General features: G+C 42.6%; 2 protein-coding genes, 1 long non-coding RNA gene and 1 other non-coding gene across 13 annotated transcripts; 2 read left to right on the top strand and 2 right to left on the bottom strand.

The window, feature by feature from the left end:
* Positions 1–1,550: 1,550 nt before the first annotated feature.
* LOC112272308 lies at positions 1,551–5,602 on the top strand. The gene is made up of 2 exons (XR_002965938.1): positions 1,551–2,100; positions 3,537–5,602. It is a non-coding gene; the product is annotated as an uncharacterized LOC112272308 (long non-coding RNA).
* Positions 2,446–2,515, bottom strand: MIR9480A (microRNA MIR9480a). Its single transcript, NR_127080.1, has one exon. It is a non-coding gene; the product is annotated as a microRNA MIR9480a (primary transcript).
* A 4,209-nt stretch (positions 5,603–9,811) lies between the features above and the next one.
* Positions 9,812–20,779, top strand: LOC100821137 (enhancer of mRNA-decapping protein 4). 10 transcript variants are annotated; one of them, XR_002960528.1, is made up of 17 exons: positions 9,816–10,076; positions 10,965–11,356; positions 11,769–11,818; positions 12,048–12,204; positions 12,549–12,767; positions 13,936–14,064; positions 14,654–15,133; positions 15,705–15,821; positions 16,539–16,736; positions 16,834–16,923; positions 17,330–17,390; positions 17,932–18,086; positions 18,214–18,469; positions 19,208–19,430; positions 19,526–19,646; positions 19,782–20,510; positions 20,605–20,779. XR_002960528.1 is itself a non-coding variant. In XM_024455315.1 (17 exons), the coding sequence occupies exons 2-16, from the start codon at positions 11,036–11,038 to the stop codon at positions 19,941–19,943; spliced, it is 2,739 nt and encodes a 912-aa protein (XP_024311083.1). In that variant the 5' UTR covers positions 9,816–10,076; positions 10,965–11,035; the 3' UTR covers positions 19,944–19,979; positions 20,056–20,538. The 10 variants fall into 10 exon arrangements, 8 of the variants coding, with proteins under 8 accessions (XP_024311086.1, XP_024311088.1, XP_024311087.1 ...); XR_002960529.1 differs by having other exon boundaries at positions 20,611–20,779; XM_024455315.1 differs by lacking the exon at positions 20,605–20,779 and having other exon boundaries at positions 19,782–19,979; positions 20,056–20,538.
* Positions 20,780–20,837: 58 nt separating this feature from the next.
* LOC100821741 lies at positions 20,838–21,997 on the bottom strand. Its single transcript, XM_024454618.1, has 3 exons — positions 21,839–21,997; positions 21,153–21,289; positions 20,838–21,111 (listed from the first exon to the last, which is right to left on the bottom strand). The coding sequence occupies exons 1-3, from the start codon at positions 21,995–21,997 to the stop codon at positions 20,838–20,840; spliced, it is 570 nt and encodes a 189-aa protein (XP_024310386.1).
* Between the last annotated feature and the right edge of the window lie 2,298 nt (positions 21,998–24,295).

Consider the following 24,295-nt stretch of genomic DNA (forward strand, 5'->3'; position numbering starts at 1 on the left):
AGATCCTCTATCTCCATATCTGTTCATCATCGTGGCTGACCTCTTGCAACAAATGATTAGAAAGGAATTTTCTTCGAGAACTATCTTGCATCCTCTACGCGATGACATGCCCCCTGCCACCCTACAATATGCCGACGACACCATAATTATCGCTCGGGCATGTCCTAGAGCTGCGGCAAAAATAAAAACTCAGATCTTTTCTCTGATGCGACAGGCTTAGCTATAAACTTTCATAAAACAACCTTCATACCTCTTAATGTGAACCAGGCCCTAGCTGCAAGTATGGCAACCTCCCTAAATTGCTCCATCTCATCCTTCCCCCAAACTTACCTTGGCTTGCCCCTTTCACCTCTCAAACTGCATAGTTCGGCGTTCGCTCCACTTATTGACAAATGCGGTTCCTACCTATCCGGCTGGCGTGCTCGCTTGCTCTCAAAAGGTGGTCGACTGACCTTGGTTTCCTCGGTCCTCGACTGCCTCCCTACATACTGCATGTCGGCCTTTGACCTAAACATGCTGACCACTGAACGCTTTGACAAGAAACGTCGTGCTTTCTTCTGGACTCAAGACGATACGTGCTCTGGATCTCAATGTTTGGTGGCATGGGACTCAATTTCAAAACCTAAAAATATTGGTGGTTTAGGCGTCAAAAACCTCCAGACACAAAACACATGTTTGTTGTTGATATTTGCTTTCAGATTTTTACACTCCACAGATTTGCCATGGGTTCAGTGGGTTATTAGAGATACCTCCTGTGAGTTAGAAGCTGCATCTAATGCCACCTCCCACCCTAAAGTTATTATAAAGAACTATCTCCCAATTCTTAGAGCAATTACTTCTGTCAATGTGGGTGATGGGAAATCCTCCTTCTTCTGGTTAGATAGATGGATTCTTCATGAGCCTTTGTCTGTTCTATACCCAGCTATTTTTTCCATAGTACTGCTCCCTTCCAAAGAGTTAATGTTGCGCTTAATGAAGGTCTAAATTTACCCTTGCGGAATAGACTCACAGTGGCTGCTGCTTCCGAGCTTCAGTCCATATCCACTCTGTTGCAGGATTTTTGTCTCTCTCAGGCACCTGACGCCCGGACTCTCATTGATGGAAAGCCCTTCTCCACTAAGAACGCCTACCGCATCCTCTGCCCCGGTGCGCTGGACATTGATGCGTCTCTCATCTGGTCAAGCCACGTTCCAATTAAAGTCAAGATCTTCGGTTGGCTGCTGTACAAGGATCGTCTTAACATGCGAAGAAACCTGTTCCGCAAGAACATTATTTCTGATGAGGCTTGCCCGAAATGTTCTGTCAGCACTGAATCATGCCATCATCTTTTCTTTGGTTGCTCTCCCAGCCTTCAAGTTTGGACTGCTATTGGTGCCACGCTCGTGGCTTCCTCATCACGATGGTATGTCCTTCCGCCTCCTGGTCTGCCGTCCTCCATTTGGCATGAAACGCTGTTATCCATTCTCTGGATGATTTGGGATTCACGAAATAGTGTTGTTTTCCGCGATCAGTTTATGCCGCCTAATGTAATTTTAAAGAACATCATAGATGTCTCGTCCCTTTGGGTTCATGGGCTAAAAAATGCCGATTTAAAGGTAGACTCCGTGTCTTGGCGGAATTACCTGTCCTCGCGACTCGCGAATACGTAGAACTTGTGTTTGAGTTATGAAATTCAGAAATTCAGGTGGGGAGACTTCCCAGGTGATTCTAAAAAAAATATATATATATTTAAACTGTCGGCGAACGGTGAAAGATCTCAGAGTTCCTGTTCGATGGCGTTGCCGCCGGCCGGCGACGGCGAGCCTCGAATGCTTCACACCCAGTGCCCTCTCCTCCTCCTCTTCCCCTGCAACCGTGCTTGCTCTCTCTCAGCCCGGCGTGCAGGGTCCAAAATCGCGCGGCCGCAGCTGAGATCTTCACATGTCGCCAACATGCGTGTGGTTTTCCTGCAGACTGAATTGAAGCCCGAATAGAGTTCCACGTCCTTCTTCTCTCTAGCAGCAGCAAGCACCCGACAAAGCAAGGCGAGCCAGTGCTTCCTCCGCTGTCATCTCAGTGAGAGGCGCTCTATGCATCAAACGTGTTCGACGTAATGACCAGGTGAGTAAGAGTAGCTGTCATTCATTTTTCAAGGTTTATATGGGTTTTAAGAAGGATGAAATTTCAAGGAAAAGTAGTTGGGAAGACGCTAGAAGTCTTTAACAGTCCAATTTTTTCTACAACTATTCTCTGATATAATTGTTAACTTTCGAGAATGGGACAAATGATTTTCTTGTATTGACTAGAGGCACAAAGGGCTATATATACTGCAATTGAAGACATAGTCCTAAACTAGTGTGGAAACCACACACATCCTAATACACACAACAACAACTCGGTTACCTACCCTTACACATTCGGACACCACCCTCATACGCTGGGTGCTATCCTCACATGACGGGTGTCACCCTCACACATTCAGTTACCACCCTCACATACCCTTAAGTATGTACGTGGTATATGTTATCTTGTAAGGAATGGAACTTGAGGTCAACGTCCAACAAATCGAGTCCAGCATGGTGTTCTTCCCTGTCTACAGCGGCAATGATGGCAACGGCGGCCTTCGCCCTGCAGCAGGACAGCATTGGCAGGCATGCCGGAGCTAGGGATTTCGGTACTTGTGCCGGTTCGGGGGAGGCTATGTGAAGTTGCACGTCAACCGCATGCTGGAGAAGGGGAGGAGGAAGGGTGCGCCATGGACCGAGGAGGAGAAAATTGACATGTGAGTACTGCCACAACAACTTCATATGGTACTACTGTTCCTCTGGGCGACGAGAGTGATTTCTCTATCTTGTGTTAAAAACTACCGACCGATGAGGCGCCCGTGAAAGAGATCAAACCACTTGTTCAATATATAAGATTTACTACCATAACACTGTGTAATACCCAACTATTCATGTAGGACTTGTCATCATAATATTCGTATAGTTGCCCCATGGTTACCGATGTAGTTACCCAGTTGTTTATGTTATAATTATCATCGTAGAACTAATGTAGTTGCCCTGTCGTTTTTGTTACAGTTATCACTTGCCCACTGATTTAGTTACCCCGTTTTATTGTTTAAATAAGCCATTTCTAGGTACATGTTTGTGTGTCATGGGCTTGTACATTTTTCATGGGAAAATAACGTGTCTGGGCTCTATAAAAAAACCGTTGCTCTACAAATTGCAAAATTTTAGGCACTAAGTTTGTTTTTATTTACGCTGGGCATAAGTATTTTTTGAAAACTTTTGTCATGCGAAAGTAGGTTTTGTATATCAATCTTTGCATCTGGGAGCATATGCACTGGTTCTACCTTTAAGTTATAAGTTATTCAAGTGATCATAGTACATCGAAAGAGACAACGGCTAAGAATTTTAAATAATAGTGAGCACATGGCTGGGGAGGGATCGATGGAGATGTCTTTGTTTGGTCCTAAATCCTAATGGATAACGACTCCACCTACCATTCTCTGCCTTCCTAAGCCTCCCTAAAATCCCCAGTTTATCTCCTTGCAGTTCTTGCTCTTTAACAGCAATCAATCCATCCTCGTCGAGCTTAATTAAGGAGGGTTCTTGAAGAGCTTTTACTGCCTTAATTACTCCTACACTCTACAGTAGCAACATAGGAGTATATCCTTCCTGAAGAGCTTTTCTCCAGGTCAGTTTTTCAAGTAAAAGGTGCGTAAAGACCCTACTGTTTCTCTCCTAGATTAATTATAAGATTTGATGAGCCGGCCTAGCAATTAAATTAAGAGCAAGGAAAAAGCTGCCTGTATAAGTAAGCGTTCCCCTAGTGTCGTTGTAAGGCTAATGGTATTGGACTAGTTGCCCGAGATGCCTAATGGCAACACGGGGAAGATGCCTGAGATGGCATCCACAAATAAGGAGGGAGAGACGAGAGGAGAGAGAGGGTTTGTGTGCCGTGGAGGGCCTCGTGGCGTGGAGAAGAGGACGGTGGGCCTGTTGTAACAGCCCGAAACCAACTCTTTTCCTTTTAAGTCTTTTTGGACTTGTTTGTAATTTATTTGTTGACATCATGTTTCATGCTCATGTCATTATCAACGTTGTCGTGTGTTTGTCATTTGTTGTGTTTCCTAAAGCGTAAAACTATTTCGTACAAATCCTAATTTGAGTTGGACAAATTATTCCCGGGTTTAATTAGACCTAGCCTCTTATCTCTTGTCTTATTGCAAAAAAATCTAAAATTGCAAAAACCGTATTTTTGTTTGAGGCTTTTGTTAGCCCAAAAGACCAAACCCTAACTTTTGCATATAAAACCTAGCTCCCTAGTTTTTATTCTTTTCTTTCTTCCCTTCTTCCTCCCGCGTCCGCCGCCGCGCGCCTCCCATTTTTCTCTGGCGCCGCCCTTGCTCCCCACGCCGCCCGAGCTCTGTCTGCCCCGCGCGCCTCTTCCTCTCTCACCACCGGTCGCGCCTCCTCCCGCTCCGCCTCTCTCTTCCCCGACGCCGCTCTCTCCTCCGGCCGCTCCCGCGCCCTCCTCCGCGCGCGTCCGCCCGCGCGCCTCCTCGTCTCCCCCGCGCACGCCCTCGCTTCCCCCGCGCGCCCTCTTCTCCCCGGGCGTCCCCTGCTCACCCACGACCGCCTCGCCGCCGCCTGCAACCCCGGCCGGCGCCGCCTCACCCCGCAGCTCCTCCACGCCGCGCACATCGACCCGACCGCTCCGTCTCCACCGCTCCGCGCCGCCCGCCTGCAGCGCTCCCCACCAGCCTCCTCTGCCTCCAGCCCGAAGGCCCGAGCAAGCCCGGCTCGCCCAAGCCCAGCCGAGCCCCCTCCTGGCCCATCTTCTCTGGCCCATCTCCAAGCCCAGGAAGCAGGCGCGTGCCTCTTTGGTCTTTTTCTGTTTTTCTGAAATTGCTTAAGACCTGACTTGTGGGCCCTGCTGGCCAGCGCCTCTGCTGCTGTACTTGGCTTCGTGTGGTTGATGTGGTGCTGTTGCCGCCGCTCCACGTGTGTTTTGCCGTGCTGCTGCCCAAAACCTTGATGGGTGCCGCGAAGACCGACGAACCTCCGAGCCGGAGCCTTGAACGACTTCGACCGCGACGATTGAACGACTACATCGTCTACATCGCCTACGTGAACAGCTACTTCGCCTACGACGATTACGCCTACGACGATTACGTGTACGACTACGTCGACTACTTCCTCTACATCGCGACGCCGCACGTGTCCAAGGTATAACGTGCGACCGTCCCGTGAGCCGACCGTTCTTCGGCGTAGACCCGTAGGTTGTGATTGTCGATATTCATGTGTTGTATGAGATGCCGTGTATGTACCGATAGTGTCGATAGTTGCAGGTACCTCGTTGGCATGTGCAACCCCGTTCGACTCGTTTGTTTGGTGTGTTTTTCCTATTTTAAAACATGCATCGCACCTATCTATGTCATTGTCATGCAGGCTAATACAACTATCACATTGTTGTGTGTAGTTGATCAATTAAACTCTATTCCTTGCATATGGAGTTGTTTAGGTGCTATGTGTAGGTGTTTCGGACTCCATTTAACTTGGTAAATTGTAAATCGGATTTACTTTCGGATTCCTTAATATGACATGCATCATCCCTATGCCACGCGTCATTTTTTGATTGCGCATATCAATTAACTTGTGTATCTTGTATGCTTATTCTTTCATTTTATGTGGTGTATTTGCTTCTTCCTCGCTAGTCTTTGATTCCTGCGACGACGACTGCACTTGTGTTCTTCTTCCAGGATTCTCGCCCAATTCCGGGCAATTGAGTACTCCAGGCAAGCAGTCATTCCTTGAACATGTTGATTATACCAATGTCTCTCTCTCATTCTTGCATTAAGTTACGTTCTCGGTTCTTGTCACGATGCCTCTAGGATTGCATAGCTTTAGTCAGCTCTACTTATTGCCCTATGTCTTGTTACTTATCCTATTACCATGTCACATGTTTGTTGTTTTCCTACATCTTGGTCATTAGATGTCATGCTTAGTTGCGAGTCTGGTGTCCTTTTATTTGGGGTTCCACAATTGCTACATCCACATGCTACTTTATGTTTAATTGCAATTCTTAAAACTGTGTTATGATATTTAAAATGTAACAAGGCAACGATGGGAGGCCGTGCTCTAACGCATTGGTGTTTTGTTCCATTGGCGCCGACCTAAGGACTGAGTTCTCGTTTTCGCCGACCCAAGAAACTTCGCGCTAACCGCTCGTGGGAGAATATATGGGTTCCCCCTCGGCTTAGTACTCGTTTCATAGCTCTTCCAGAGGCCACATAGTTCGGACATTCCATTTGGCATATCGCATGTACACTGGTGTTGTGTTTGGAGACTTGTTGTTACTTTGCATACATATAGGACTGCGGCACTAGTCTGGAGTGGTCATTCTGCGGACACTGAACCACTACCAACTGTCCACGCAACTCTTGAGTCCGTACGACGCTTCGGTCGGGCTCTCGTTTCGGATTAGACTCAGTTGGGTTGGTCCCCTGGATTAGTTGTGTGGCTTGGAAACGTCGTGTCGCCCAATCCTGCCGACACACCTTTTTGTGTGTTCCTACTCGAGTGGCAATAAGGGTTGGACGAACGTGTACGGGTAAATTGGCACACCCTGCAGGGATAAATCTTTCAGAAAGCCATGTCCGCGGTCATGGACGACTTGGTTGGTCATTACTTGATCATAGAGAACTTGACCAACTTAATCTCAACCACTTGACTAGTAATTAGGGATTATTTCTGGATATGCTTAAAACTGCCTAAGTGTGAGTTTCCTTTGGATTGCTTCCTCACAGGGTGTTGAGGGGGTGATATGAGGATTGTGTTGTTTGGTGTTTAGTAAATAGGTTAATCACCTCACTTGGTAGACGCTTCTCATCCTCTCATTAGACGTTGTTATTAGTATGTCTCTCCAGATAAGTTTGCTGCTGCATAACCCCACCTTATCCCTCCTTTGAGACTTGTTGCATACTAGCATAGATCTCCCCGTAAGTCTTGCGAGTACTTTGTACTCAGTTGCTTTGCAACGTTGTTTTCTTCAGAGGTTCCAGCAGAGCAGGTGAGCCGCTAGCTTCTTCTTCGTGGAGCACAACGTTGGATTCGATGTTTAGCCAGGAGATCCAGATCAGAGTTCTGAGACTCGTGGCGGGTTTCCTTCCAGCTTCCAGCCTCTTCAGGCCATGCTGTATTCTTGTCCGTACTCGGGCATAATTCGACTTCCGCTGATGTAATGATGTAATGTTGGGACATGTGTCCTCTCTTTGTAATAATTGTTATTCTGCTCCTTGTATGAGCTTTGTAATTTCTCTCTTCCGTAGAGTTTGGTAATGATATTCATGTTGCAAAATCCTGCGATGAGCACATTAATGCATGTATGTATTGAAGTGTTTATCGTAGGTTAAGAACCTGAGGCTTGAATTATGCAAAGGTTAGCAATTTTGGGCTAAATTGTATAATTCCGGTCCCGGGGTCTTACACCTGTGCCATAGTATTCGTAGCCCAGGTACTCTGTATTTGGTAATGTATTTCACTGAAAAATTCTTTTGGCACATGCCCAAGGCTACGGCCCAGATTTCAGGTGTGAATGCCACCAGGTGCAAAAAATCCGCTCTCCTTTCTGTACTACTTTTTTTTTCAAAAAGGGGAGCTCCCCGGCCTCTGCATCGGAGCGATGCACACATCCATTTTATTGCAACATTATGTCATCATAGTACACAAATCATGGGTCGCACAAAGTCGAAACAAAAATAAGCCAAATATAGCAAGAATCCTGAAGCCGTCTATGCATCCTGAAGTCTAGCAACATGCTGCCAGCCAGCCCGGTTGGACATAAACCGTGAGACCGTCTCCAGCCTGGTGCACCCAGAAGTCGAAAGCTCCCGCTTGTCCACAGGGAGGAGAAAGGACCAAAGACGGATCAAAGCGGTGGCCCTGTAGATAACCTGCAAAAAGTGAACAACTCTGGATCTGTTAAAAATAATATCATTCCTACACTTCCAAATAGCCCAACAAATAGCAGACACTCCCACCCTTATGTGAGCCTTAGTCTTTTTGTCTACCCCATTCAACCAGTTCCCAAAGGGGGAGGGGGGCAAATTAAAAGTAAAGTAAATAATTCTCCACACAAGTTGAGCAAAAGGACAAGAGATGAATAAATGTTGAATGGACTCCTCAGCGTCACAAAAACTACATTTCATACATCCCGTCCACTTTCTTTTTGCAAGATTGTCTTTCGTTAACAGAACTTTACGGTCAAGAAACCACATAAAAATCTTAACTTTGAGGGGGATTTTAAGTTTCCTGAGATAATTCCGTGTAAACACCATAGAGCTATCCATGATGTCTGAGTACATAGATTTCACCGAGAATTCTCCAGAGATAGATAAATTCCACGAAAATTTATCCGGCTGGGTAGAAAGATTTACCATCATTAATTGCTGGACTAAATGCAACCAAGCAGTCCACTTATTTCCAGTTAGTAGGCGTCTGAAACCTATGTTCAGAGGTACCGTCGATAACACATCTGCAACGAGAACATTCTTCCGTTGTACGATGTTAAATAGCGATGGGTATTGAAACTCAAGAGGGCTATCTCCCAGCCAAGTGTCTTCCCAAAACCAAGTATCATGACCATCCCTTAGAATGAAAGTATCTTTGTTAAAAAACTCATTTTAACCCACATTAGGCCCTTCCAGAAAGGAGAGTCAGACGGTCATAACTTAGCTTGGGACAGGGTATTGGAATGAAGATATTTATTGCGAAGGAGCTGTTGCCATAGACCCTCATTAAGTAGCTTAAACAACCATTTGCTGAGTAAACACTTACTTTTTATTTCTAGCAACTCAATGCCTAGACCGCCCTGGTCTTTTGGGCGACAGATAATGTTCCACTTGGTAAGACGATACTTCCTCTTGTGTTCATCGGATTGCCAAACGAAACGGGATCTGTAGAAATCCAATCGTTGTCGAACCCCGACGGGTATCTCAAAGAAGGATAACATAAACATAGGCATACTCGTGAGAACAGAGTTGATCAGGACAAGCCGGTCTCCGTATGATAGCAGTTTGCCCTTCCAACACCCCATTTTTTTCTCAAAACGGTCCTCAACCGCTTTCAACTCTTTGTTGAGCAATTTTTTTTATAATGGATCGGAATCCCCAGATAACGAAACGGGAGAGTTCCACACTCACAACCAAAAATCTGTCTATAATCCGACTCTTTCTCTTGAGCCCGACCAAAACAGAAGATTTCACTCTTATGAAAATTTATTTTAAGGCCTGAAAGTTGTTCAAAGGTGCACAGGATCAGCTTCATGTTCACTGCCTTTTCTAAGTCATGGTCCATAAAAATAACAGTATCATCAACATATTGGAGGATGGACACCCCTCCCTCAACTAGATGAGGAATGAGGCCTTCCACCAGGCCATCATCTTTCGCTCTCTCAATAAGAATAGCTAACATATCCGCGACAATATTAAAAAGAATTGGGGAAAGGGGGTCACCCTATCGCAACCCCTTCCGAGTCTGGAAGTAATGGCCAATGTCGTCATTAACCTTAACCCCCACACTGCCTCCTTGCATAAATTGGGAAATCCATTCACACCACTTAGGGTCAAAGCCTTTCATTTTTAACACTTGCTGGAGGAAAGGCCACTTGACCTTGTCATAAGCTTTCTCAAAATCAATTTTAAAAAGAATACCGTCCATTTTCTATGTGTATTTTTTCTTCTTCTTTTGCACCCTAACTATACTAGATCTGTTTTGGACAGAGCAACCTAAACTAGAATACTAGATAAGCCTAATTATTGTATATTGCATTAAACTGCAGTGTACACTCATTGACCCAGAGACGCTACAACTCCACGCACATGTGATTGGCTGGGCTTCCGAGCTGCTCCCCTAATGGATCGTTGACTCCACCTACCAGAATTCTCTGCTCTCTTTATACTCTGATCCAAGAACTCCCTTGTCAGGATCCAAAGCCTGATTGGCTGATTGCTCAGGGGCTGACATCCCTGCTTAATTTTCTCCAGATCTGTAGCGCCGCCCCCTCTGCTCTAGTGCAGGCTTCTTCACCTGGTGAGTAGTGCTCAACGGGATCTCTTATTTGCAAGTTCCATTTCATTTCTTGGGCTGCACTTCTCCTATATATCCATCTACACAAACATCAGGATCGATATTGTTCATTAGCATCTCTAAATTAGCTTATTGTTATGGATGGCAACGGCCCCCATAACCTATATGCTCTTTTATGAAGGTAATTTTGTGCTAGTATATAGCAGTGCTTGTTAGTTCACACTTTCAAGGCAATAATTTCCTTACCTCTAAATGTTTCTGAGTACAATTTACAAGCAACAGTCCTGTGAAAGTGTTGTTTTCCTGGCGTATTATATATGCTTCATCAGTGTGTTGTTTGTCTGTCTGAACTACCTAAATCAACTCTCAACAAGTATTTCCATACAAAATAAACAGAGAGACAGTTGCACTTTAGCTTTATAGATTGCAAAGTAGCAGACTAAAGCAGCTATATATATGATAGATATCCAGAAGGCTCTTACTGTGAGTAGTTTACTTATAGCATGCAGCTCGCGCATTTAGGTTCAACCTAAACTCATTCCTTATAGCATGCCGTTAATTAACTGCTGTTTATCCCCGGTTCTCTCTCTAAACATATACTTCCTCAGTTCCTTTTGATAAGAAGATGTTCTAGTTTTGTCCTAAGCCAACTTTTAAAAGTTTAACCAACTTTATAGAAAAATCTATCGACATCTACACCTTAGTTTTATTAAATTCATCATGATAAATTCTTCATAGTATACCTCTTTTATATTGTAGATATTAGTATTTTTTCTATAAACTTTGTCAACTAAGAAGTTTGACTTAGGACAAAGTTAGAACATCTTATATTTGGAAACGGAGATGGTATACATTAGTAATATTCTCATTCACAATACTTATTATGAAAAGGAACGCCTGCCTCATACAGTTGATCGTTCGGGGCTTCGGGCTACGTCGGGTCCGCAGTCGAGTTTTCCACCATGCCGCCGCCACTCCCGGTGATGCCATCCGCGCCGCCGGTGGGGATGTTGAGCAGTAGCAGCAGCAAGGTTCCGAGGGGGTGGCTTCTGGGTGGTGGTGACAAAGTGGTACACAACGTTGACTCCAGGCTGCCTGGAGAGGCTCAGCCACCACAGCTGGAGGCGACGCCGATCACCAAGTACACGTCGGACCCTGGCCTCGTGTTGGGTAGGCAGATCACTGTAAACCGGAAGTACATCCTGTATGCGCTCAAGCTGGGGAACATCCGTGTGCTAAATATCAACACGGCGCTTCGCTCACTCCTCCGTGGCCATACACAGGTATATAGTACTTGGTGATCGGATAGATTTTCTGATAGTTTTGTGTATAAATGTTTATTAAGATTTGTATTGCTAGGTAGTTGGTACTGATTATGTATATGCTGACCAGCTAAGGGAAAACGTGTCAAAGTAAAGATGCTGCATTGCAATAAGCTAGAATAGTATATACCTTGTAGTCTTGCACACTTTACTCTGGTCATTGAGAATATTTTGTTCTTTGCTCTTCCTGTTGCATACTACTTCCAAAACAACATAGCTTATGTAAATGTGTCCTGCAATTTAAGTGCCCAAGGAAGTGATTGAGGATCTCGGATATCAATATTTTTAGTATTGTTAGATTGGTATGTACTCCTTATTTTCGCGTGGGCTTTTGAATTTGTTATTTATGCTTTGTGTTACTCTTTTTCCGCAGAGAGTCACGGACATGGCTTTCTTTTCTGAGGACGTACATCGTTTAGCAAGGTATTGTTTATGGAGCAATAAGATAAGATAGTCTGGATTTGTTCATAAAATTCCTAGTTAGTAACACAACAAAATAAATGTCTTCCACTCTCCCTTAGAGATTACATACTTAACTTTGTTTGGGGAGTACACACCTCTTACGTTCTACTACAAGATACAAAATACTTAATGTTTTAATTCTTGCGCGGGTCATAGATGCTAACTTGGTTGTTTCCACTTTCCAGTGCAGTGCCAGTGTAGATGGGCGGATATACGTGTGGAATATTGATGAGGGGCCCGATGAGGAAAGTAGACCACAAATTACAGGAAAGATAGAAATTGCCATACAGATTGTAGGTCACGCTGAATCTTACCACCCAAGAATCTGTTGGCACTCTCATAAGCAAGTAAGGCATTACTTACATTACATTTACGATCTGCAATTTCGTTTTGCATCTCAACTTACTGATGGAGTGAGAGCTGAGCTCAGCTCAGGTGGTCAGCCCAGCGAGTATGCTGGCTGCCCACCAGGGTTCACCCCCTGAAGGTCGCATTCTGGTGTCTCACCTTGCGAAAATTAATATATCCCTCCGATCCTAAGTTGTTGTCGTTTTGAACTAAAACAACAACAAAAATTTAGGATCGGAGGGAGTATGTATCTATATACTGTGGGGTTGCAATCGCGCATCTCTCAATAGTTTAAATTGAAAAAAAAAAAACTTACTGATGGAGTGTCACATTTATCCTGCAGGAACTTCTGTATGTTGGAATAAAAAATTGTGTCTTAAGAATAGATACGACTAAAGTGGGAAGAGGAAGAGACTTTAGCGTGGAAGAACCTATTAAATGTCATCTTGACGAGATGATTGATGGTGTGTGCTTAGTTGGTAAGCACGATGGTGATGTGACAGATTTGTCCATATCTCACTGGATGACCACCCGGCTGGCTTCAGGATCAAAAGATGGCATGGTTTGTATCAAATATCCTCCTGTTTACTTGGAGAACTTTCCATTGCAGGAGAGTAGGGAGAAATATATTCCACAAAGTTGTACTGTCTGAATGATCTGTTTGAACATGTCATAAGATCTAGTTGTTTGCTGAGCAAAATGAAAGCTTGTTTCTTATTTCACTGAATAATAAACAATTCAATTAACCAGTGACTAAATGTAACGGAACTTTTCGTCAATAAGCTTGCAGAAATATTTAATTCTATTTTAGTACTCCCCCGTCCCAAAATAAGTAACTTGGATCTGTATAAATTCTTATACAAATCCACGTCACTTTTTGGGACGGAGGGAGTATTTTTTTTTATTTCTGGTGGTGGCACAACATCTCTTCCTCTTAAAAATGGAAATCAAAGCCTTTATTGCTGGGTATGTTGTCTGTCTAGGGTTATTTCGATGGGCCTGTCATGAGGTATTCTGGAGTAGCTCATGGAATGGTATGCGGTTTAGACTGCGCCCCCTTGATTTAACAGTTTTATCGAAGGGCCATAGGCCAAATTAGAGAGAAAGGAGCAGTACCCGGGGGGGGGGGGGGGGGGGGGGGGACACCACCACAGGCACCACAAGCACTAGGAGAGAAAGCAACAGCACATAAGCAAGGACAGCTCTTCTAATGATTTAACAGTTTTGACCATGATCTGCCATTCCTTGGATATAACTGCAATGTTTACCATCTACTCCCTCCGTCCCATAATCCGGGAGTAAAACTATTTGCAGCTTTGGCCTTTGTACAGTTTGGCTTTGTTTTGCTCCTTTGCCTCTTTCAGTTTTGTTTTCGTTTTTCTGTTTTTTGACCTTTTGTAACTCTCGCTGTGTTCACCTAGATGTGGGTTCAAGAGAGAAAAACTATTTGCAAAATATAGAAAACATGAATTACATTTCTCCTGCTGTGTTCACCTAATTCTAGATTGGATGGCTGTCGTCTGTCCAAAATTTCCTGTGCTAAAAAGCTTGGTGCTGTCTGGTTGCTGCTAGTAGTTGGCTGGGAACTAGCATCAGTTGCTAGCTTAAGCACTAATTAGGCTTGGCAGCATGTTTTGACCCATTGGCCTCTCTTTCCCTGTTTGACATAATGCGATCTGTCAAAGTGCTACTCATCCTTAATAAGCCCATTCGTAATGCATATTTTACAGGTAAAGATCTGGGATGATCGCAAGTCAGTGCCTCTATCAGTTCTGAAGCCACATGATGGCCAAGCTGTTTACTCAGTGGCCTTTCTTACAGCACCTGACCGCCCCAATCACATAAATCTTATCACATCAGTATGCATTCTTTCACAGATTACTCTGTTTATGCCAATACTTGTTCCATTTTGTTTTTCTTAGGGCATCTGGATCTGTTAGTTTATCGCAAAAGAGCCATGTCGACCCAAATGATATGTCCATCAGCTTGAATTTTCCATTATGCCAAATGATTAATGGGTACATCTTTTGCGCATACAGTCTATACAGCATTTCATCTACTGAACCACAGTGATACATCATACTAACTGATATCTTTTTTTAGATAATTTACTACTCCCTCCAATCCAAGGGAGTAATTGATATCTATTTTCCATATATATTAAGAAGACCACATAAGGCATGTGTACTGTTTGAATTCCAAGAGAGCCTAAACGGAATCGTAGGTGCCTACAATTTTAATTCTAAGAGACTGCTCATGGTTGGATAATCTTTGGAATGCTAAATTTATGTAATGTTCAGACGAGAGAATTTTCTTTGTTGATATTAGGAGCAATCAGTTAATGTGATTTTTTTCTTCTATTCTTCTGATAAACAGAACATATAAAGCGAGCAGCCTACAGAATTTTTTGTAGATATTTACATGCCATTCTGGTTCTTAATGCTGCAGGGTCCTCTAAGCCAAGAAATTAAAATTTGGGCTTCTACCAATGAAGAAGGTTGGTTGTTGCCAAGTGATTCTGAGTCTTGGAATTGTACCCAGACCTTAGAACTTGTTAGTTCTCTGGAATCTAGGGTCGAGGAGGCATTTTTCAACCAAGTCGCAGTGCTACCTCAAGCAAGCATTATTTTACTTGCAAATGCTAAAAAGAATGCTATTTATGCGGTGCATGTCGAGTATGATTTGGATCCTGCTTCTACTCACTTGGACTATATAGCAGATTTTACAGTCGGAATGCCTATTTTAAGTCTGATTGGCATACATGAAAGCCAACCTGATGGTGAGCAGGTTGTTCAGCTCTATTGTATCCAAACAATGGCCATACAGCTGTATGGGCTGGAGTTATCACTTTGTTCTCCCCCATCTGATATTACTGGACTTGGAAGTTACCCTACAGAAGTTGCTGATATGCAAGGAATGCTGCAACAGGTGATCATCGCATTAAACTATTTTATTCTCAGTGCACCGTGAAGTAACTTTAGTGGAATGTGGCGCTTGTGAAATTCTAAAGTTCTACTTTATTCTCCCCACACACATAAATTTCCTCGGTTATCTACGCCTTTAATCTTTTTGACCGAACTACTCCTTTAGTTTTGCATATATCTTTTCTACAAGTTATGTTAGTAGTTTGATCATTGCCTGATTGAACTGTGTGTTACTGATATCATCGTGTCCCCATAAGAATGGTGTAGGCAACACATTTATGTATCTTCTTAGTATGCACTTTAATTTTTCCTCAGTGAGCACGTATGTGTTGTAAAACTATTTTTTACCTAATCACTTCTCAGCGCGCCTCTAGTTCATAGTGGTGATGTTATGCTTACACGATCATTTGGCTCCTTTGGAAGTTTGCAGTGATTCTATTCCCGCATGCACCATTAACCTTACATTCTTGCAAAATTAAGGCTCGGCCGTATAATTAAAGACATGTACTACTTTGATTTACATTTCAGTATCTCATTTTGATGGTAAGTATTGCCTTTTGATATTCTGAACACAGGCTGTGCAAAGATTCCAGGAACTGTTCTCCCAAACAAAATTCAAGGAAGCAGTGGAGCTGGCTGTAGAATTCCCTCAGGGTCTTCTGCGAACTCCTGAGACTGTTGCAAAATTGAAGGTGCCTTTCTGGTCTTGTTGCCCTACGATTGTTACTCCCTCCGATCATAAATTCTTGCCGTTGTTTTAGTTCAAATTTGCACTAAAACAGCGACAAGAATTTAGGATCGGAGGGAGTAACTGTTAATGTTTTTTTACCTCCTTTGAGCAGTTATGCTGCCACCTTTGTATCTACTGAGCCAGCCATTCTTCATAGCTCCAACTGAATAACTTACTAGTTTGCTTGGTATCTGGTCCTAGAGATCATTATGGCACTTACCATATGACTTTTTGAATCAATGTGATTACTGTGCTAGAATGTCGAAAAAACAAGCGTTTGTTAACTAAACTGAGTGTTTCGTTACCTCACAGGAGAAACTCTTGGTAGTTAATTGGCATTCCTTGCTTGAAAGTGTTGCTGGATAAGAGAAAAGCAAATACAAAAGAAGTACTCCCTCCAACCAATATTACTTGTCTCAAATTTGCCCAAAGATGGACGTATCTATGTTTAGAAAGTGTCTAGATACATGTAATATTTTGACAAGTAATATGGGTCGGAGGGAGTATCATATTTGCTTTTTTTACACATATATAATCAATCTGCTTAAAGTCACGAACCTAGCGCCAGAAATCACAGAGAGAAAGGGAATTGGAGAGGAAAACTGGGATACATTCCAGCCCATGTCAACCACATTCCAATCCGTAGCACTCACTTGCTGTTTGTGTGCTTCTAATGCAGAGTGCTCCTCTTCAACTTGGGCAAGTGTCTCCACTCCTGCACTACTTTGCCACATTGCTAACTCAAGGGAAGCTCAATGCTTACGAGTCTCTTGAGTTATCTCGACTTGCTATTAATCAGAACGGAAAGAGCCTTCTGGAAGGTTGGTTGGCGGATGACAAGTTAGAGTGCAGTGTAGAGCTAGGAAATCTTGTTAAGGTAATGTGGTTGTGTTTTTAATTGCGCAAATTTTGTTCACTACTTCTCTCCTGTGTTCGGATTGCTCACTAATCAGTACTTCTACTCTTTGGTGTAGACAGTAGACGATGATCTTGCACTGAAGATATACATAAGGGCTACTACTTCCAGTTCTGCACTCAAGGGACCAGGAGAAATAAACTATAAGGTGAACTTGGATATGGGTATTGCATCAGTACAGAATACAGATAGCTAGTTGCTACTACTTCCAGTTCTGCTATACCACGTTGCACAGTCAATTGAAATCCAAGTGGTGGGAAAGAAATAGTAAAACAACGAAGCTCATCCCATATGCTATCCTGGGAGAATAAAGAGTAAATATATTACAATAGAGAAATAGATGTACTTGCAGTAATTTCCGAAAAGAAAAACAGTAGCTTTCTCTTTTTAGTATTGCCATTGCATTTTTGTTTCAAGGACCAAGGCGGATGCACACAACACTTAGGGTACCACTAGGACACATGCCTCATCATTTGGTTACCTTATTGCTGATGTTTTTTTTTGCATTATGTGCATAGGGTTTATAAGTACTTCTTTATATTTTCTCTTAATAGGATTACGATGGTGAAGGGTCATCTATCTTTCCTAGCAACATAACCCCTGGGCCTTCTTCAGGTTAGTGCTATCCCAAATGTTTTTTTTACCTGGTTACACTTCTGAACTTTCTCTGGTGCAAGTACTAAAGTTTTATGATGTGAACGTGTGGTTCAAATTTCAAATGCTGAACATATAATAATTCCCTAATGAGCAGGAACATCTTACATTTTCAATTTTCCTTTTATGGTTGTGGATAAACAATGGACAAGTGGGTATTTCCCTCCATGTATCCTGAATTTAAATTGGCACCACGTTCTTATCCATGCTCTATACATCGATTTGAGTAAAGGTAGGCACCTATTAGCATAGTTCACAGTACTATAGGCCTCCTTTCTCTCAATGCATTTGCAAGCGCTAATTTGGTAGTATGGAAACAAATTTTCTTGAGTTTCTGACTGTTTTCTGAATCGGGTTTCCTGCATCGAAACAATTTTTCTTGAGTTTTTCTTTTAACATTTCTTGTTTTAATGGAGAGTTTTTTTTGTTTTTCTAGTATGCTCTACAAGCTCACACTTTGTACCTGGTCTTATTCGAGAGTTTTTTTGTTTTTGTGCTTTAGAAATGCCAGACCTAGCAAGTGAAATTGAAGCCCTGGAGCACATATTTAGTGATGCAAGTGTACAGCCGACAAAGCTGTCTTATGCACTTATAAAATCTGTAACAAATAATTTCTCTAAAGTGATTGGTCGTGGTGGATTTGCGGTTGTTTACCAGGTATGATTTGCTCTTTTCTATTAGAATACATATGATTTGTTCTTGATTTCGTTACAAATAGTTATTTTTCATTATTTCCCACTGGAGCAAAATGCTCATGACAGTGATAATGCATTGAATAATTCAGGGAGTTCTTCGAAACGGGAAGATTGCTCTGAAAAAGCTTTCCTTATCTAATGGTTTTTCTGATGAGCTATTTGTGGATGAGATTGAGTGTTTAACAAAGGCAAAGCACAATAATGTAGTAAGGTATCTAGGCTATTGTGCAGATACACAAGGGGAATTGATGGAATTCAACGGAAGGTGTGTGATAGCAGAGGTACCAAAAAGGCTGCTCTGCTTTGAGTTTGTCCCAAATGGAAGCCTTCACCGTTATCTTAAAGGTATATAACTTGCAGCCTTATTTCTGAACCAGCACTTGTCATAAAAATAAGTAGCAGCTTAAATTTTAAAATTATTTTCCTGAAGTATTGATGATCCAAGTAGTATTTCAGATAAAATTCAAAGTGGGATCACGCCCTAAAAATAACCAAAAAATAATTCTAGCATCCCTAATTACCTCCCCACCAGAGAAAGTAGTGTCTCACAAGGAAATAACTCAGCCTGGAAGCACGGGGCTGGCCATCCAGCTAATCAGAATGCAAAATACCAACGAGCTGGCGCCAGTGTTGTACAAATTGGGTTCCAAAAAATTGAATTCCATAAATGTATATCGGGCATCCGACTCTTGTTCCGTTAGAAATCACTTGCTTTTTCATAAATGTATAAATGTATAAATGTATATTGTATATTGTATAAATGTATATTGTATATTGTTTATGTATATTGTATATTGTATATTGTTTATGTGTAAATGTATATTGTATATTGTTAAAAATTGAATTCCATAAATGTATAAATGTATATTTATGTGTTAGACCTTCATAAAAGTACGGTTTTCTGTTTTTTGCTTGGTTGCAGCAATAGGAAATTTTTCAAAAAAGAGAAGTGGGATGCTTTGCTTTCCCATCTCTTCTCGATGACGGTCGGTCGGTTATTCAGGCAAAAAGAAATCATGCAAAAACTCAGACGAATGGTAAATACATTCTCAAATTTGAATGCTCTTCTCTTTACTTTTACAGGGAAGCTTTGTGGAGATGAATGGCAAGTACGTTATAAAATGATTAAGGGGATCTGTCAGGGTTTGCAGTATCTTCACAAAATCCGCATCAATCATTTGGATCTAAAGCCTGGAAATATTCTGTTGGATGTTGGCATGGAGCCAAAAATTGCAGACTTCGGTTTGTCAAGATGCTTTGATGAAGAACAATCCAGAGTATTTACTAAACACATTTATGGAACACGGTAAGTTAACCTCTTGAAAACTCTATTTTTCTTTTCTTGATGTCAAGCTCTAAAATCTGGGTCGTACCGTGTGATACTACATTATTGTCATGCAGGGGATATATTGCACCAGAAATCATAAACAATGGAGAAATATCATTCAAGTCAGATATATTCGCTTTGGGCATTATCATCATAAAGCTATTAACGGGGCACAACGACTATGATATTGAAAATGTAAGGAGAATTTACCAAACAAGTTTTGTTCGATGTTATTGAGTTATCAGTTTTTTGTCGTTGCATGTTGAGTGCAAATGTCAACTGCATTGGTTTCAACATGCGGATATTGTACCTTATCTTCGTAATTTGCAGTGGCATAAATCATTAAATGCGGACTGCCCACAAGTGAGAAGATGCATTGAAATAGCTCAAGCATGTGTGGACGATGACCAGCATAAAAGATTTGCTATAGACGAGATAATTCACAAGCTGGATGAGCTAGAGACCATTGTGGACTCTCCAGCTATCAGTTAATCAATTGAGAATGGACATGGTTCCTCTATATACCAGGTATGATCTTTCGAAGGCAGAGATACAATTCAGATTTACAATTTACAAATTAACAAATAGGTTTGCTCTGGCATAGAAGTTATCCCTAGAACGGGGAGTGCAAGCAAAGAGGCAGGGTTGCAAGGAGCAGAGCAGATTCAGACCTGCTTGGTGCAGCGGTCCTGCAGGTTGTGGCGCCGAGCTGATCTGGGCGCATTTCAGGTGTTGGTGCTGTTTGCGTTAGATCACGTCGACCGCAGGGTGCCTAAAAAATTGAAACATTCTTCAGTTTCTGAATGATGAAATTGGGACGTTTGCTCCTCCTCCTATGAAAGAAGAATCTGTCGATGGCTCGATATTGTCCATGATCACCACTGGGAAAGCTCCGAGGATCGCTGAGGATTCACGATGCACTCACTCCAGTTGAAACTAAATGTGTAGATCATCCTTTTTCATGCTAGTCTCTTGGGTTAAAGAAAGAATGTAATCAAGGGAAGCAAAATGGCTCCAGGGAGCACATGCTTCTGGGATGATCGCTGAAATAAAAGTCAGGTTTTGGCCTTTTCTTTGGTCGCATGAATATAGTGATTACTGGCTCAATTATTCAGAAAATTGATTTCTTTTTCTTACCTTTCTTTATATCAAGTTTCAGGCACCAAAATACCAAGCACGGAAGCTGATTGCACTAAAATGAACTACTGGCTCAGATAGTCACCTTTAAAGTGTATATATATGGACCAAAGTTAAGGGAGCTTAACTGCCAACACATTGTACTCTTTATTAGTCGAACAGACCGATACATAAAACGAACATTAGTTTCACAATTGCGAGAAACAGAGTTGAACTGTTAATATATAGGGAAACTAGAACAATCTCAATCTAGTTGATCCTCCTAATACAGTTCTTCCTGATCTGCCCATCTGACCCCGTGAGCGGCACCATCCCCTCCACCAAGTCCGCAAAGAAAGCTCCCTGGCTGCCGACATACTCCCGAACCCGGTCGGAGTGCATGAGTCCCTTCTTGGCGACGAGGTTCTTGTAGTATGCGTTCTCGAAGACGGTCGGGATCTGGAGGTCTAGTGGCGCCAAGTTGTTGTCCCTGGAGCCGGTGGCGCGGGCCGCGGGGGCACCTCTATCGACTATCGGAGGGTCCCTGCGAACCTGGCGTCGATGTGGGTGTTGGGCGTCCACGACCTCGAACCCGTGGACAGAGACACAGAGTCCTTGTTGGGCGCCGCGTTCTTCTCGCCACGCAGCCCCGGCGCGTCGTCGTCCAGCAGCAGCGACCCGTCGCAGGCCTGACGGTTAATTGCTACTGTGATATAATTGGTCTGTTTCAAACTTTTGTCGAATGTCAAAACTCTAAAAGTTTGCTCAATTTTAGAACAGAAAATATCAACGTCTACAGTGTCATGTCAAATGAAGATCACTAGATCCATTAACTGTGAAATAAATTTTCATATATAGTACGTATTTTGATTTGACACAGTATAAATATTGATATTTTTAGTATTATAATTTGGTGATCTTCACCAACTACGTACTGATCAGGTGGACTTTTCTTGAGTTGAACTTACAAGTTAGATCAACTACGGCGCATGCATGTAATGGAATAACGCGTTTCACACAAGCCGTGGGATAAATATTATTTTTTTGGGGGGCCTCCCGGAACATATTCTTACACGTATGCAAATTAAGCTAATACTGGATACAAATGGCACATTTTTCAGACGAATCGATCTTTCCGTTGTTTCAAAGGATTATTTATGAAATTTATGGCCAACGATATCTTTGAGGCTGGCTTCATGGCTATTGTTCGGGATGGTCAGGACTCCAGATTTTGGTCCGATCCTTGGACTGATGGTCAGTGTATTCGGGACCTGGCGCCGCTTATCTCTCAGGCTCGGAGGAATCACTTGGAAATCTCTGTGGCTGAGGGGCTTCTGGGCAATGCTTGGGTTCATGATATCAACCCCAATCTCTCGGATGATGCTATTGCCGAGTTCTTGGCCCTGTGGGATCGGATCAGCCAGTGGCATCTGGTGGAGGGAGAAGACTCCTTCAAGTGGCGTTGGACGGCCTCTAGAAAATTTACGGTTCAGTCGGCTTATAATGCTCTTTTCGAAGGGAGGATGGAGCTTCCGGCTTGGGACTTAGCGTGGAATTCCAAAGCACCAACCAGATGCAAATTCTTCGTGTGGTCGCTCTGTCGCAAAAGGTGCAAAACGACTGACCGTTTAGAGAGGCATGGGCTGGACCATCTTGATGCTTGCCCATTCTGCGATCAAGCACCTGAGACTAGTGACCACTTGTTCATGAGATGCTCCCTCACCAGACAGGTTTGGTTCGAGATGCTCTGCGGGTGGGATTGCCAGGATTGCCTTCCGGCGCACGGTGATGCCTTTATCGATTGGTGGTCTGACCGCCCAGCTTCGGGCAAGGATAGGAAGGAGTCGGCGACTTCGATCACGCTTATCTTGTGGTCAGTTTGGAAGCATAGGGGAATAAGGTGGTTTTCGACAAAGAGTCGCCCGGCCTGTCCAAGTTGTTGTCGTCGCTTAGAGCAGAAGGGGATGTGTGGAAGGCTGCTGGGTTGTTTGGGGTTTCTAACTTTGCTAATCTCTCGGGTAGAAGGGTTGAGTGGAGAGACACTGGCTAATCGGCCTTTTGATTTTGTTGTCTGCCCGTTAATCGGGTTGTAACTGCATCGCAGTAACATTTTTCTTTAATGGATGATACACCTGCTAAGATGTATTCTAGAAAGAAGAAAAAATTTCCTAACAAAAAAAACTTAAAAACCAAACTAACTGGAAACATGTATATTTGTATACTTACTGGAAACATGCGTGCCCATGTCATGGTCAGAATAATAGTACTCCCTCCGTCCAACAAAAGAAGTCTCAAATTTGTTAAAATTTGGATGTATTTAGACATGAATTAGTGTATAGATGCATTCAAATTTGGTCAAAGTTGATACATCCTTTGTTGGACGGAGGGAGTACCTATATATATCTAGCTACAGTACCATGCATGGACTATTCAACCCATGAGTTCTCTTCTCAAGGTAATATGTATACAGCTTTGTATATATACCTGATAATACCTGCATTTTTTCCCCTCATATATATGTTATGGCAGCGTTCCAATCCAAGCTGATGAGAAAAAGAAGATCGATCGAGGCCGTATATTTATCTTACCTAATAATTTCCAACTATTTTCCATGACAGGTCTGATATATCATCATACTGTTTCTAACTTTACCAGTTGGACTTTAGTCAAATGGATTCAATGCCGGTAGCTGAATCAATGAATTTTCAGGCGATGCCCCGCAATCAACGGAGGTTTGGCGCCCTTTCAACGCCCAAAATGCTCCTGTTGACTTTCTGTATAGTTTACTTCTTCAGGTCGACCGACCAAGCAAAGCAACACTCATTACTGTAGCATCAGAATGAGTCCATGATCGAAGACCCAGTGCAGAACTGAACATGTATTGTATGCAAGCTAAGTAATTAAGCTAGCCAGTTATAAACATGTCCAGCTGCATGCATGCAGCTGTATTTCTCTGACCACAGCAGAACGCACGCATGCAGAAAAATCAGCGACAGAAGATATCTTAATTTAATCTCTGTACTTCTCTGAAGATTGTGCGTGTTGACTCCTGTTGATTGCCGTGGTTAACTAGATTCTTTTTGTTTTGTGTGTTGTTGTTTCTAGCTAGCTAAGGTGCATTAACAAATTAAAGGTAGACAGCTAATGATTGCTGCTATATATATTAATATGTAGGTTGATCGAACCCTAGTTGTTAAGCAAACGGAATTGTCAAACTAGTTAGATACTTCTGTCCGACTTTTTCAGACATTGAAGTGGACTTTCGTGATTATATGCATGGGGAGAGATCGACGGACACGGTTTGCACTCCATTTCTGCAGCTCGATAGTATATGATTTTGACACCCTGATTAATTACCTTTTAGACCAAAGTTAGCTCCGAGGAATTGATCGGCTTGGCTGAAGTATACTGAATTGATTTATTAATTACAGGACGCACAATCACTTAATTAAGATGGCATGATAAATCAACAGGGTGAAATTAGTCAACAATATGGGATTCATGGGTGGTAGGCAAAATACTGCCTATACCGCGGTGGTCAACTTGCAATGCGGCGGTAGAACAGAAATAATGCATAATTTCTCCATCCAATAAAAGATGTATCAACTTTGACTAAATTTAAATGCATTTATACACTAAGTGATGTCTAGATACATCTAACTTTTGACAAACTTAAGACATCTTTTGTTGAATGGAGGGAGTATTATGGATCGATAGGGTCTCCAAAG

The sequence above is a fragment of the Brachypodium distachyon genome, chromosome 4, assembly GCF_000005505.3.
Source record: "Brachypodium distachyon strain Bd21 chromosome 4, Brachypodium_distachyon_v3.0, whole genome shotgun sequence".
Taxonomy (NCBI): Eukaryota; Viridiplantae; Streptophyta; class Magnoliopsida; order Poales; family Poaceae; genus Brachypodium; species Brachypodium distachyon.